Genomic DNA, 14,830 nt, shown 5'->3' with positions numbered 1-14,830 from the left:
GGACCCCCCATGCTGCTATCTGGAGTTGAACTACAGTGTGATGATGAGGATGATGATGATGATAATCAGGATGCGTCGCCCTCCTGGCCAGACGTGTCCCTCCCTGTCCCAGCGTTCTGGCATAAAGACGTGCTGAAAGCTTGGCCTTTATTCACAACCTCCCAACGGCCGCCATTCATCGCCCGCTCTCCTTTTCTACCGGCTGAAAAGACAGAGTGGCCTCCTGTGCCACTGGAGCGCTCGCCTGTGTCTAAATGACCTTGATGTCCCCCCGCGTAGATCATAAGCGCCGCCCCCGCTGGGATTCTTGTCATGATTATGATGATGATGGCGATGAGAAGAAGCAGGAGGAGGGAGGGATTATTGTATAGAGCGCCGATGGAGATGTTAGCAACTGTCAGAGACTGTAGGCTTAAATGCTATTGTCATGTTTCACAGTGTCATAACAAACTGGAACCTCCATGGTAACAACACAGAAGTCGTGCAATTCAGAATTGGGCAAAAAATATGCCTCTAATGTTACACATTACTTCATACTTCAAAGTGGGACGTCATTGAACACGAAAGTGCTACCACCATTCCTGGTACTTTGCTTTGTCGCTGTCTTTTGATTATATATCGAAAGAAAGAGATTAAGATTAAGAAGAGTCTCAGCTAAAATGAAAGGAAAGGTATACAAAACTGTGGTGAGACCAGCCATGTTGTTTGGTCTAGAGACGGTGCCACTGAGGAAAAGACAGGAAGCAGAACTGGAGGTAGCAGAGATGAGGATGCTGAGGTTCTCATTGGGAGTGACTAGGATGGATAGGATCAGAAACGAGTACATCAGAGGGACATTACATGTTAGAGGCCTTTGAGATAAAGTCAGAGAGGCCAGACTGAGATGGTTGGGACATGTCCAGAGGAGAGATAGTGAATATATTGGTAGAAGGATGCTGTGTTTAGAGCTGCCAGGTAGGAGGCGTAGAGGAAGCCCAAAGAGGAGGTTTAGGGATGTAGTGAACCTTTCTCAATGAGGGTAGTTGGTGTGAGAGGGACAGATGCAGAAGACAGGGTTGGATGGAGGCGGTTGATTTGCTGTGGTGCTGCTGAAGGGAAAAGCCCAAAGAGAAAGAAGAAGAAGAAGATTTAAAGAAACACATTAAGACGAATATATACAGGAAGTTACACAACGTGAACAGAATCACATACAAAGCAGTAAAAAAATGTAAGGTGAAATGATACTGAAATACTGATAGTGATGGGAACAGTTGTTTCATGACCCAAACAAATCCCATGTTTAACACCCCTGTACATTGTTTTAGTTCCACTTGTTCTTATTTTTTCAAATGCATTTCCTGTTGTCACAGTTAATGGGATACTTCAGATTTTTTGACATAAAATTGTACGACATTCCCATCTGCAGTGTAGTGCATCAACTGGGACCTCTTCCCACTTGGTCCTGTGAGTAAAGTTCTGGACGGATTTTGGTGAAGAGAAATATAGTTCTGGTTAATTGCTGGTGGCACTTAAGTAAAGAGTTAACTGCATTCAAAAGAGTAATACATTTGAATTATAAAAATGCCTATTTGAAAAAAATGCTTATTATGTATGTGATCCACTGTGGAACACATAGAGTACCTGAACAAGAGTGGATGAGTTGGTTTTATTGTGGGTAACTTATTTTTACGGCTGTGTGACAATTAAGACTACAAACTATTTTGAATATATTAAATGTTTTATTAGGCTTGTTGTAGATCGGGAAAATGTTAGCAGGAACCTTTTTATTTAGTGTAGAAAATGCTTGTGAACTGGCTGCTACATCAGCCACATGGAGTGGAGCTAACAGTGCGGTCTCTATGGTGTGGTGGAAATGTTAGTTTTACTTTACATCCAGACACAATAAGAAGAAGCCATCTTGACGGTTGCATGCATAGGCTTTACATACAGCTCATCTAAAAAGGAAAGGCTAGTCATTGTCCATCTATTTCCACTGTGTTCTCGTCACATGAAGACATGAAGTTGTCATTTGTTAAGTTGATGTCCCTTCACTAGAAGTCCCATATCCAAGGTGACGGTGAAGATAGGGATGATAGGTTCATCCCTGCGGGCTTCGATGCTTCCCTTCTTGTTGACTTTGAACTAAAAGCAGTCCATATGAAGCTTCTTTAAATGGGAGCTCCTGTTGAGTGTTCACACACACACACACACGCACACAGCCTGAAGATACTACTGTCTTTACAGTCTTTAGAAAATAACTTAAAAGCACAAACTACCTCTACAAATACATGTCACAGATCTGATCCAATGTACATATATCTGACACGGTGGGAGAAACTGAGGATAAAAATAAACAAGGCCATCCGAGTCCGAGGAGGCTAAACACGGCCGAGCTAGGAGGGCAGCATCGGCAGGAAGTGAGTGGACGGGTGTCTCCGCCGAGCCTTGTGACCTCTCCGCGGCTTGCCCCGCCCATTGAGGGAGACGAACATCTGCCTGCCGCCGTGCTTCCAGCGGAGGGAGGCGTAGGTGTTATAGCCGTTCTCCTCGATGCGCTCCTTGAACTTACAGCTGGGGTTGTACTTGACCTGTATGGAGACCGAACAAGGAGAAAAGGTGTTACAGACAAGTTTGGTTTGACGGAGAACTGCTGCTCCCAAAGAAGTATAGTAGAAGTATCACTGTTTGCTTTGAAGTAGTCGTCCCTGACAATACCGTCGTTCCATTATCGCTCCCTTTTTCAGAAATTAATTAATAAATGGTAGGGTATTGTCAAAACATAATGAATTACAAGTAATATGTAGTATTCTGCTCACTAGGCGGTAGTAATGACACAAAACATGGATACATTACCTTACTTTACATTACCTTACATTACATTACCATAACACTAGCTATGGAATGTCCCACATGACAGTTCTCCTCCCAATCCGTGTAGAAGTGGTAGGTTTTTGTCTTCTTAAGTTTAGAAGAAAAACATTTTAGGCTAACTAGTTAGTTCACTCGCTCGTTAGCTTGTTAGCTGGCTAGCTTGCTTGCTAAGAACCGTCATGAGGGCTCTAATAATACTAAAAAAAGATATTTGGAAAGTCCTAAGCAGGTTTTCTATGATCGAACTATGAAAATATTCCATTTATTAGCATTGAATCCTATACCTGCACAGTGGAAATTCATTTATCGCAGTCAGGCATGGAACTCTGAAAATAAGATCAAGCCTTCCTTTCAAGACCTGTTTCTGAAAAAATATTCCAGGCCATTTAAACAAAAAAAAATGTTCTGTAGACAAAAAATACCTATCTTATATTTGGATTCTACAGTATTAGTAATTCACAACAGTAATCTACAGTACAGTAATTCACAACATTTTGGCACCCTTCCACAATGGTATGGCACCTACATATTGACGCTGTGGTACCAAATTGGGATTTCCACATCCTTAAGGTTCTACAATGTGACCAAAAGGCTTGTGCAACATGTTTTTTCTTTGGCTTTTTTGTAGTACTTCTTCCAAAAGAATGTTTAGAAGTAGAATAGCCCCGTCCATCCATCCTTCCATCCATTTTTTGTCCTCGCTTGTTCTAATTAGGGTCTCGAGTGCTCTGATTTCGGGCAAGAGGCGGGGTACAACCTGGACTGCTCGCCAGACAGGTCATATACAAACAACAATTATTCACACTTACATCCACACCTATGAACAATTTTGTATCTCCATGTAATTCAACCACCCCCCTATCCCTTGTCATGCCGTTCCATGCAACTTTGCATATGAAGCTAAGAGTGAAGCCACGTTAACAGAATAAGAATAATCATTTGAGAATAAAAAAATTTGTCAGTGTAGTGCAAGGATGTGGAGGTCTCCAATGACTGGGTTTGCCTTGGGCCCCCCAAATGACTAAATCTGCCCCAGGTCAAGAAGCCAGCCTGATATACAATTTTGATGGGTTATGCACTATCTAATCTAAGTCTGTACAAAGTGTTAATACAGGTTTTAGATGGCAATATGACCCTGGCAATATTTCTACAGAAAAATGTGTTGAAAATTGCTTGAAACAAGTAAAATGGCCTTTTGGGTAGTCACATTGTTAGTTCTGTCAGCAGATCAGGTGCTTATTAGATATATTTATCGTATTGCATATTACTCATTTGGTCTTGGTTTCAGTTTTTGCAGCGTGAGAGCAACTCATTAGGGAAATGTTCCTTGTCAACACTGTCAGGCATGATTTTCCACTGATCTTCAAACTCTCTGGAATGTTTATGCAACGTCAAAACAAGAACCAATTGATTATTACTCTTTTTGCCTTCGAGAGGGCCGGGGAGTTCTGGGGTCAAATCCATATGGGTTTTTTTCAGTGTTGTAATTTTCAAATTGTTTTAATTTTTTTAAATATTGCTAAACTTTTCAACATTTTTTTATTTTGTGGTCTACTCTACAATAACATAGTTTCCCAAGAGTCAGATTACAGTAGTTGATCTGACAATCTGTCAATACATTTTGTATTAACTTGAGAGTTTGATAAAATAGCAATGAAAAAACTAACCTGCCACCCATTTTAAAACCCCAACTTGGCAACGATTTAAAAAGAATACACATGTTGTATCTTTAAGTGGGACCTGACCCTGAGCTGTGTTAGTTTAGCGTGAAGATAAACAGATCTGTAAGGAAGCTAATGCAAGCAAAGCATAGCCACTCTTCCACGGGTGGTTAGCGCTCCTTATCAGATAGACACACATCCCTTCTTGTAGATTCCACCACCTTCCCTTTATCCATCAGGATGCGCTACTTTGACGCAGGTTGATTCTCATCACTGATTGCGTGATGTCTGGTTTTCCGGGGGAGGTAGACCGCACACCTCAGGTCACAAAGCGTCGGGAATACTTTTGAAATGCGCAGGACAAAAAGAAAGGGGATGGCACGCAAAGACTTTTAAAGGAGCCAGGTGTCTCTTTGTCAATGCTTGTGTCTGCTGTCTATTTTGACAGTATAGCATGCTACTGCAGCCAGGTGTTAGCGCCATGATGGATAGCAACACGCTGACCCTGTTTGAGGTAAATCTTGGAAAGTTTAACTTCTCCTGCTTTTCCCTTTACTTCAGGGGTGTCCAAATGTTTTCCCGCAAAGGTCGCATAGAAAATGGATCCGGGGTCACTTTGATATCTTTACCTTACCTTTACCAATGCTAACAAAAACAAAAATACATAAAAACAAAAATAGAGGCCAATACATTAATATTTGTAATTTATAAAGCATATCATATTAGCCAATGTAACTCATTAAGCATGTCTGAAAGAAATAATAATTAATTTAAAAGAATTATTAATTTAACTAATAATGTAATTGTTTTTGGACAGTTTTAAAATCAAAGCTATGTGTAGATGTTGGATTGAAATTTTATAATTCACATTTTAAATTTATTTAAATTAATGAAAGTTAATTTAAAGTTGTGAATTTACGAGAATAAAGTTGTAAAATTACGAAAAAAAAGTAGCAAGATATATGACCTTTGGTCAAGGCCAAAAGTCAACCCTTTTCATAGTTGTCTTTGTCTCAGACAATCCCTGTTACGAGGCAGTATCGAAATAATCTGAGATTTTTAGATCAAAGTCGTAAATTTACAAGATAAATCTCATAAATCTATGTTACATGCATTGCCTGAGACAGCTATGAAAAGGGGGGGACTTCTTATGTGACCTTTGGTCTTGAGCATTTGGATGGTGCAGGGTAAGGAAAGTGGAAATGAGAAGGGCTAAAGACTTGCAAATTCTAAATGCTTAACTGCTCTGTTTTACCATCACATTTGAAATGAAACCTTGCCTGAAGTAAGAGAAAAGTTTCCTTTCTGAAAAACTAAGCTCTAGTTCTCTTCCGACACACATGACATGTAATATTCCGACTTTATTCTACTAATATTCCGCCTTTTTCCCCAAATTGGCCCTAATTCTAACCAAAAAAACGGTTGCCAGGTTTTATACGCACCGATCCGAAGAGCGTGCCTTTCTTGGACATGGCTAAGTACAGCCCGGTGCTGACAGATTTGATGGCAACAACTCCCACACTGACAGATCGTATTTCCATCAGACCTGCAAAATAAAGGGGGATAAAGAAGAACAAGAGTTAGCGTCTTCATCAAAAGCAGCTCAATCAATAGGATGCCAGATGCTTTGTGGTTAATACAAGAGAAAGCACACATGCACACAAAGCTTTTTATGCATGAGTTGAATTGGATCATATTGCAGAGAGGATTCCTGTAGAATTGTTTGCGTGTTTCTCTTTTGATTCCAGGTGGGACGCTCCATCAAGATCATAGTTGTTTACAACAACAACAACAAAAAATTTTGTCTGCTGGTCTCCCCAGCACTCCAAGAACAAGCTGGTAAGCTTTTGCAGGCTAATTGTTTCCTCAGGCATCGGCTTGCAAACAAGTGCCATGTGGTTTATGGTTCATCTGGCTTTTGTCTGCATGCTTTAAAAAATAATCATAAAATGTGCGTTACTTTTGTCACGGCAACAACAATGAGACGGGTGTCCAAACTGTGGACGCGGCAGCTTGTTTTTTATTGGCCCTTGGTATTTATATGCTGTAAAATAACAGTATGAATAGATATTAGACTTATCCTGGTGGTGTAGTGGTGTGGATACATGCTGTTGCCTTTCGTGTGGTAGTGCAGGTTCAATTCTCGGTGTTGGAGATGTCCAGTGCTGATTCCAAGGCAGTTGTGTCAGAAAGGGCATCCGGTGCCAAAACTAAGGCAAACCATTGACCTGCCATGGAATGGTTGGTGCATCTCTAATGTACAAATTGTAATATTTATTGGAATAAATTAAAACAGACCATTTTGGCAAGAAGCACAAATCAAAGGAAATACATCTGGAATAGGTGCAGATTCTACAAAATCTAAAAAGTTTTCTGTGTGGGTTATTGTGTCTATCTGCTCTATAGAAGACCACAATTCAATACAAAGAATTGAAAAATGAGCATTATAGGTCCCCTTTAACATAAGCATATTGGTCTAAGACCATATGAACGGATTTCAGTTATTTCATCTTGTTTAGATTTCAGTTTTTGCAGTGCAGGATCACATTCATTAGGGCAATGTTCCTTGTTCGCACAAATAGATATAAATTCAAAATATGCACAACTAATAGACTCCAGTTCACTAGTGACCCTAATGAGTGTAGGCTGTGTAGAAAATGGATGAATGGAGAGAGGTGTGTAACTATTGTCCCAACGACAATGGGGAGACTTTATCTGGTGACCCCGAGGCTTTATCACCGGGCCCTCAATGGAAAAGAGCTAAACACTGCATGAAAAGATATCGCTTTAATCATCTTTCGCTTGGCAGTGAAGGAGTCGTAATAATAAAAAAAAAATGTGGATAGAACTGTTATTACACATGTATTTACCACCTTATATACATGTATTTTACCACCTAATGTCTTCCAAATGCAGCTAACATATCTTACATAGAATAAATAATTAAATCCAAATCGCCTTCCCCATCAATGGTTCTATGGGCAGAAGCATGAACAAGGTCAGCTACGGCAAAGTTCTGATGGTTTTATACATTTTGTAGATTTTAGTATTCATATCGGTTAACTTGCTTTACCACTTGTACAGTTCATAGTGGGAACGCTTCTTTGAAAGTATAGGGTAAAAAAGGACTTGGAAAAGAAAAATAATCTTAGACTTAGGCTATATTGTAATATTCTCAGAATAAACAAGTCTGAAAGTTGCTGGAATAAATTTTTAAACTTACAAGAAAAAATGCATATCATGAGAGGAGTAATATTATGAGTAATCTTCATGTTATGAGATTAACATTCTGAGAATTAAAATGTTGTAATATATTGAGCATATAGAAGAATAAAAACAGAGAACATTACGAGAAAAAGTGAATATGAATGTGTGAATGTTCCAAACATAATGCATAATGTAATACAGCAGTAAGAGGCATCATGTAACACAGACAGACATGAGAATAAACCAATTGCCAGATTTTTTTTTCATATTCTGTAAAAAAAAGGTCCAAGACAAATATTAAATACTATAAGAATAACATCATAATGTTGTAATATTACAAATGGTAATGTTCAAACATAATGTATGAAATCTAATGTTAATTATTTGTTATTTTTATTTAAAAAAATAAAATATTTATAATGAGAAAATATGCATCATATTACAAGACAAATTTGTGAGTTAACCAGAGCAGTCAAAATATTACAAGAATATTATTTTCTATTTTGAGACAAAAATGAATTGTCATCAGATATAACATTGGTACTGTCATGCAGATGTATTAATTTGCCAAGAAACAAGTTATAATATTATGAGACAATAGGTTTAATGTTAAAATGCCCAGAAAAAGTCATACATTAGGTCTATAACGAAAATAGTTATAATGTGTGAGAATGTAATATTACAGTAAGAAGTAATATTACAGTAATACATATTGCAGTAAGAAGTAATATTACAGGGAAAAGACAACAAAATGATATATCATAAGACAAATATTGTAAAAATATTGAATCTTAATTACAAGAAAGTGTCATGATATACAGTATGCTTTGAGAATAAACTGATTTTACCTGAAACATTTGTCATGTTCTATGGAAATATTACAAGAATTAAGTTAGAATGTTGTATTATTAGGAGAAAATATGTTAATAAATGTTAATGGAAAAAATAATGTTATTATAATTATAATGTTGTGAATTTCAATGTTTTGTAGAAGAATCAAGACAAAAAACATTCTGATGGGAATACACTCATACTTGAAAAAGTCATAATATTGTGTTGGCATTACAAGATGAAAAAGGTTGTAATATTACATGTAAAGAATTGTACTATTAAGATTTTCCGTGACAATAGTTGTACTCTGTAAGAATAAACATGTTATATTAATGGGGAAAAAGGTATGAGAATATTATGAGAGTAAAGTTGAAGAATAATGTAGTTGTAGTTTTAATGTTATCAACTCATAATATTACAGAAAAGAGCTGTAATATGATGAGAAAACTTTTTGAGAATAATGTTGTAATGTTATGAATACAAACCGCTAATATTACAAGAAATAAGTTGTAAGATAGCTAGCCAGACCAGTGTGCTGATACTCAGAGGCCATGCGAGCCACTTCCACCACCACAAGCATCTGCTTCTGCCATCACGGCTAACATTGAACCATCATGAATTGTTTTTCAGGCTGGAGAACATCACTTGTCATGCCTGCCAGGTGAGATCACGGCGGAGACACCAAGCTGTACAAAGGGTCAAAAGAAAAGACAAGGTAAACAAACACAAACTCCTGTTGAGTGTCTTTGGTCTCAGCTCTATCCAGCTGCGGGGGACCAGGGGAATGCCCCTCTTGGCTGTCCAGGTACACGGCCCACCACCAGCTGCACCCCCATCATTCCTCCACTCCCTCTGATCCTCAGAGGAATACTTTGATGGTAGCGCTCCTCTTTTTTTCTTTTTTTTTTACGAGCTGTGTTTACAAACACCGGGTGTACTGTGGTGGCACCTGGAGCGTGCAAGCGACTCATAAGCAATTAGCCCAGACCCGGCTGGCCATTGGAGCACTGCAAGGATTTATGGGGGATTAGTCCAGGCCAATGAAAACCGCTGGTGCCTGAAAGTGGTGCCAGGAGTGATGGCCATTAGTTGCTGCTTTGACTTCCAGACACAGTAGGAGTGTTGGAGGCTTGTTTGTCACATACCACATGGAAAGAGGTCACTTTGGATTGAACTTTTAAATTACATTTAATGGACGTCAAAGGAACATTTAATGTTTTCTGCAGGTACTGTATTTTTAAGATGTGCTTCACTTAGATGCACAGTCGAAGACAACTACTATGCATTCCACCAGGTGCAATTAAACTGGAAATGAACTCAATTTCAGGTTTGTCTATAAGGGCAAATTAAATGTTAATAATGAAGCTGTTAATAATAACTGTTCAAAGTAATCCAAGATGCTAGACACAATAATAATACATTTGTTCTAGGGATGTACAATAATGTCGTTAATTAACGGCCCGGTATCACCCTAAAAACCTGATATTAGGTGATATCAGTATCAAACATTGTCTGGGAAAGAATTAACACCCTACTTTAGCAAGCAGCGCAACATGAGCGCTCATGATGACCTCACTAGCATTATTGAAATTGTGGGTGGGTTAATATTCCACCTACCATTCTTACTTATGGTGTCTTAAAGAAAGAGCTAAGACATCACGCAGCAACCTAATAAGTAGATAACAACAGATATGACAGTACCAACTAATGCAGAGTAACCAACAACAATGTGAGCCCTTTACAACAACACCAACTGTTGGGGGCCGTGAGATGCTTTCATTTCAACACACCTACATGCAAATGATAATTTATAGTACTCAACATGCAATTTGACTCTTGAATACGCTTGTATGCTCTCCATTTTGTTTTATTTTTCTGGTTTTAGTTTCAAGTTGATGTTTGCTAAATACAAAAATTAAGCGTCTTGAACCAGTCATGATGTGCTATATATATCACTATATTGACAATTACCATGGTACCCATTATGTCATTGTATGGTCATATCAACTCGTACTTCGGTACGTAATAAAACAATAAAAAATAATATATATATATATTTTTTTATAAAATAAATACAAAATTAAAAATTATATTATGGAGAGCAGAAAGTGAACAAATGTAACAGTTACTGATTGTAAAAGTACCAGATGGAGGGGTAGGATTTAATAAGCTTTGCTTCTTCCTACTCCTTTTGGAACTGTGAACGGAATATGTGATGCACTCAATTGTAACCTGATGCATGTTCAAATGAAATGATACCATTACCATTACCAAGTTCAGTCTGTACAGTACAGACAAATGAATAAAAATGTGCTGTCCCTTGGGGGGTATGACAGAAAATAATTGAGAAACACTGTTTTACAACAATTTTACTCAAGAAAAATATATGCAACACATCGGTCCATCTGTACCGGTTGATATCGAAATCGAAAATCGAGAGTTGGACATCCCTAATTTATTATTACATTGACATAGGACTTCAAATATAAGATTTTCTACAATGTTGGCTACTTGGGCATGCATCATTATGCTGTCATTATGCTGTCACACATTCATACCTATGGACAATCTGGTGTCACCAATTAACCTAGCATGTTTTTGGAATGCGGGAGGAAACCACATACTTAAACTACATACTTAAAACTTAAATAGTGTACTATACTAATATTATATTTGACAAGAATAAAACATTCCTAGTTAATTCAATATATCAGAATGTTTCCCTTTAGGTATTATAAATAGTCTAACAATCATTGAAATAGTATGAATAATAGTTATTATTATTGTTGATTATTTTAGTCATTAATATTATATTTAATATCAACATTGTAATTAAATACAAAATAAATAAGCATTTGACAAGTTAGACAATTATACCAAATTTCCAATAAGTGAAAAGTTCCGAAGTTCTGTACAAAATTTCTCAAAAAAAGACATTTCTTGTAACACCTTTGGAACCATTACAATATATAAAATAACAATAACAGATTCCAAAATAAGGTCTCGCTGCCCTTTGAATGAAATTGAAGCTTCATGAGTAAAACCTTTTATAACATTGTCAAAATCAAAGAAAGAGACACGTTGTATGCAATACAATGACAATAAAGGCGATTCTGATTCTGAGAATTTTCAGGCCCAGCAGAGATCTCAACAGACACACACAACCTACAAGTGAGGTGTGTTATTATAAATGAAACAGTCAACATAAAGTGTTTATTTTGCAGTAACCTTCTGCAGGTTTACGTCCGTGCTCATACTGTGTCTTTACGGGCCTGTCTCTTCCCATCATTCTATTAATCCTCTTTTTGAAGTGTGCTATGGGGGTAATTATAACCCCCAAAAACATGTTTAGTGCCTTATTCATTGGTATAAGTAAGAGAGAAGTGTCCTCCAGGTTGGACTTTGCACTGAGCGGCTTATACCATTTCTATTTCTAACAGTCCACAAGCTAAGCGCGCACATAATGCAAGTCTTTTAAATGATATCAAAAGAAGAAACACTGGAGTCCAATTAGCTGTTTGCTCTTTAGTTGCATGGGGGACTGAAGGGCCCTTCTCCAGCGTGTTCTGCTATGCAAGTATCAACTGATGGCCCCATTGAGCTGATGAAAAAAGGTGCTTCTGGCTTCCCACTTGCAATTGGGTAGATCTCTTAACCTTTGACATGTTTTGGCTGGGACTGTCAATAAGCTCAAGCTGCCATTACAAGCAAATCCTGCACTATACATGTCCAGTCAACTGTGGATTTGCCATTTATTTTCTCCTCTATGGGCACAGAAAAAGGTCCTTTTAAAAAAAATTTAATACTCTTTCTTTTCCTTCCATCCCCCATTTTTTGGACGTTAGCCCATCGTCAGATCATTCAAGCCTTTTCTGACCTTGGAGGAAAAAAAAGCGAGTGAAACTCTCATGGGGTTCCTTCCCTTTTGTCCCCCTCATGCTATGAGGGGAGGAGGGTGGTGCAAAAGAGTACAGGGCGAAGGTGCAGGCTGCCCCCCCCTCCCCCCGCCTCCCATGATAAGTCTTTGTCACTCACCTGAGAGGTAATTTGCAATAGTGTGGAAGAATAGAAAATAGTTACACACATTTTTCCGCTCTTTCCCTTTCTTATTTCTTTAATTTCTTGTGTCGCCCCCTTGAGCGGCCCTCCATGGCTCATTGCTCGACCAGAGCCGAGCCTGGGAATCTGGGAGTTCCCGCTGTGCGCCTGTGCTTGATTGACACACCTTTTCAATTATTTCACAGTTTGCTCGCTTTTTAAAACCAAAGAGGGCCCTGTCGTTTTTTTTTTTTTTTTCCTTCTGCTGCTGCCCTCCTTTTCAAAATACAAGCTTTTCATGTCGGGTCTGACCAGCGCGTTTGATCTGCTGTGACCCCCTCCGAGGGTCTAGTACTAGCGGGCGAAAGTGGTCGCCTGTGTGTATCGTGGCACACAAAGGCGGCACGACTCCGTATTGCTTTAAACACCTTGAGAGATTACCATGGGAACAGGCGCGGCCGAGGAGGCCTGCACAGGTGGTGGTTAGAGACGGGAATTTTAAAGAATAGTACGCATGGCGCTCTGTTGTTACACAAGCATAATTTGTCAGTGGGTGTCCAAGTTGTCACAGAAATTAGTACACCAATGTTTATACATTGTGGTAAGCTACTAGTTTCCTGCACTTCAGTTTGTGTCCGCCAACCTGTTCCTGACATTTTGTAGGATTTACAAACATCCCATAAGACTTAACCTGATCTTGGTCTCCTCTGAGTCTTGATCTTGACATGGTCTTGGTTTATGTATTCTTTGACTCCAGGAAACATTCGCTTATGCAATTATTATTTCTCCCCAGAGTACCATTCATTTTGGGTTTAAGATCTTATGTCGGAGTGCTGCGTAAAATATTTTCCAGTACTTCCTGTGGTTTCTCTCATGACGCAGTGCAAGAATTTTTGACCTAATTTGTTTTAAGCAGACTGAGGTCTTAATATCACTGCAGCCAAATGATATGACACATTTATTCTTATTCATTTATGAACATATTTTCATGTGGTAACACAGCGATGACATTGTTCATGGCTGTGTGATTATGATTATCCACAAACCTAAGCATATGTTATCTAAAAACCTCAACATTTGTTGCATTTGAGGCTGATTTGGTAAAATGTCACCACCCAGCCTTCATATTGATTGTGAGCAGACAGATTAAGGCTGGTCTTGTGCTTTGGGAGTCTGATGTGTCGACAGTGGGGCATGTGATAGCGGGTCAGTTGTGATATTGTTGCTTTGTGATATGAAAACTGATCTCTACGTCCTGCAGAAAAACAGCGGCATCCCTTTATGGGAAACAAGTATGCTTAACCTAAATATGTGCCACCAAATGTAATTGTTTTGCTACCTTAATATATCGCTTCTTAAGTGTGGAATATGCCAAAATCTTGTCATACAAAGACAGTAGAAGTAAATTAGTCTTTGAGCAGGAGAATTGAGTGGGACTCTACAAAACCTCATGAACTGTAAGCCATATGACATGTAAACTCATAAACTCTAGCGTGTTTTCCAGTTAATGTTGAAAATGTATGCAGTAATTTAGCCTCAGTTTGCGTGCATTTTCCAGTTAGTGTAAAATATGCCGCTTGTCTTATTAATACATTAGGTGAGCCCAGCTGTGTTTTAACACAAAACACCTTTTTATAATTTTAGAATTGTAGTTTTCGACGCTTAAAACAGTTCTAAATGCATGTAAACGAAGACTGAAAGGGATAAATGATCATTTGAGGTTACTTATACCTTCAATGAGGATGTGATTCTTTGTGTGACTGTTCGTTTGTGTTGATCTCCCTGACACACTGTGCCTTTGGGAACACTAACATAAGGTAGAAGTAACCTTAAATGTGTATTTATCCCTTTCATTCATATGCATTTGGAATTGTTTTATGCATTTAATTCTATAATTGCAAAACTTAAAAAAGCTTGGTTTATATTTTTGTCTCTCTGCAAAATAAGAGTCAGACTCTGCAACGGATTAATGATGCTAACCAAGGATCCATTGTATTTTATATCTGGAAGGCTTGATTGATAAATGCATGTTATAATGTGGCATCGCATCCCTTAAAGCAAGTAGATGTGGGCTCATTTTGCCAATCAAACAAAAGTCAACATTTCCAGACAATCTTTAATTGATCAAACATAACCAAACAACTGCAATGATGTTTAAGAGTACGCTACAAGCCACTTTGGTCAATTTGAAGTGTGTATCAAACAACAACACAACTCCTGTTAAGACGAATACCTACTCTGGA

The 14,830-nt window shown here is 38.3% G+C and overlaps 1 protein-coding gene across 1 annotated transcript in view; it reads right to left on the bottom strand.

The window, feature by feature from the left end:
- Positions 1-1,757: 1,757 nt before the first annotated feature.
- fgf22 (fibroblast growth factor 22) overlaps positions 1,758-14,830 on the bottom strand; it is a 35,024-nt gene continuing 21,951 nt past the window's right edge. Inside the window, exons 3-4 of the mRNA XM_058073346.1 lie at positions 5,954-6,057; positions 1,758-2,567 (exon numbers count right to left, since the gene is read on the bottom strand). Of these exons, the coding sequence (XP_057929329.1) occupies positions 2,373-2,567; positions 5,954-6,057 (299 nt within the window). The 3' untranslated portion in view covers positions 1,758-2,372. The remainder of the gene's footprint in view (positions 2,568-5,953; positions 6,058-14,830) is intronic.

The sequence above is a fragment of the Doryrhamphus excisus genome, chromosome 5 (genome assembly GCF_030265055.1).
Source record: "Doryrhamphus excisus isolate RoL2022-K1 chromosome 5, RoL_Dexc_1.0, whole genome shotgun sequence".
NCBI lineage: Eukaryota > Metazoa > Chordata > Actinopteri > Syngnathiformes > Syngnathidae > Doryrhamphus > Doryrhamphus excisus.
The sequence above is the reverse complement of the archived record's forward strand: the minus strand, read 5'-3'. Positions and strand labels throughout refer to the sequence as shown.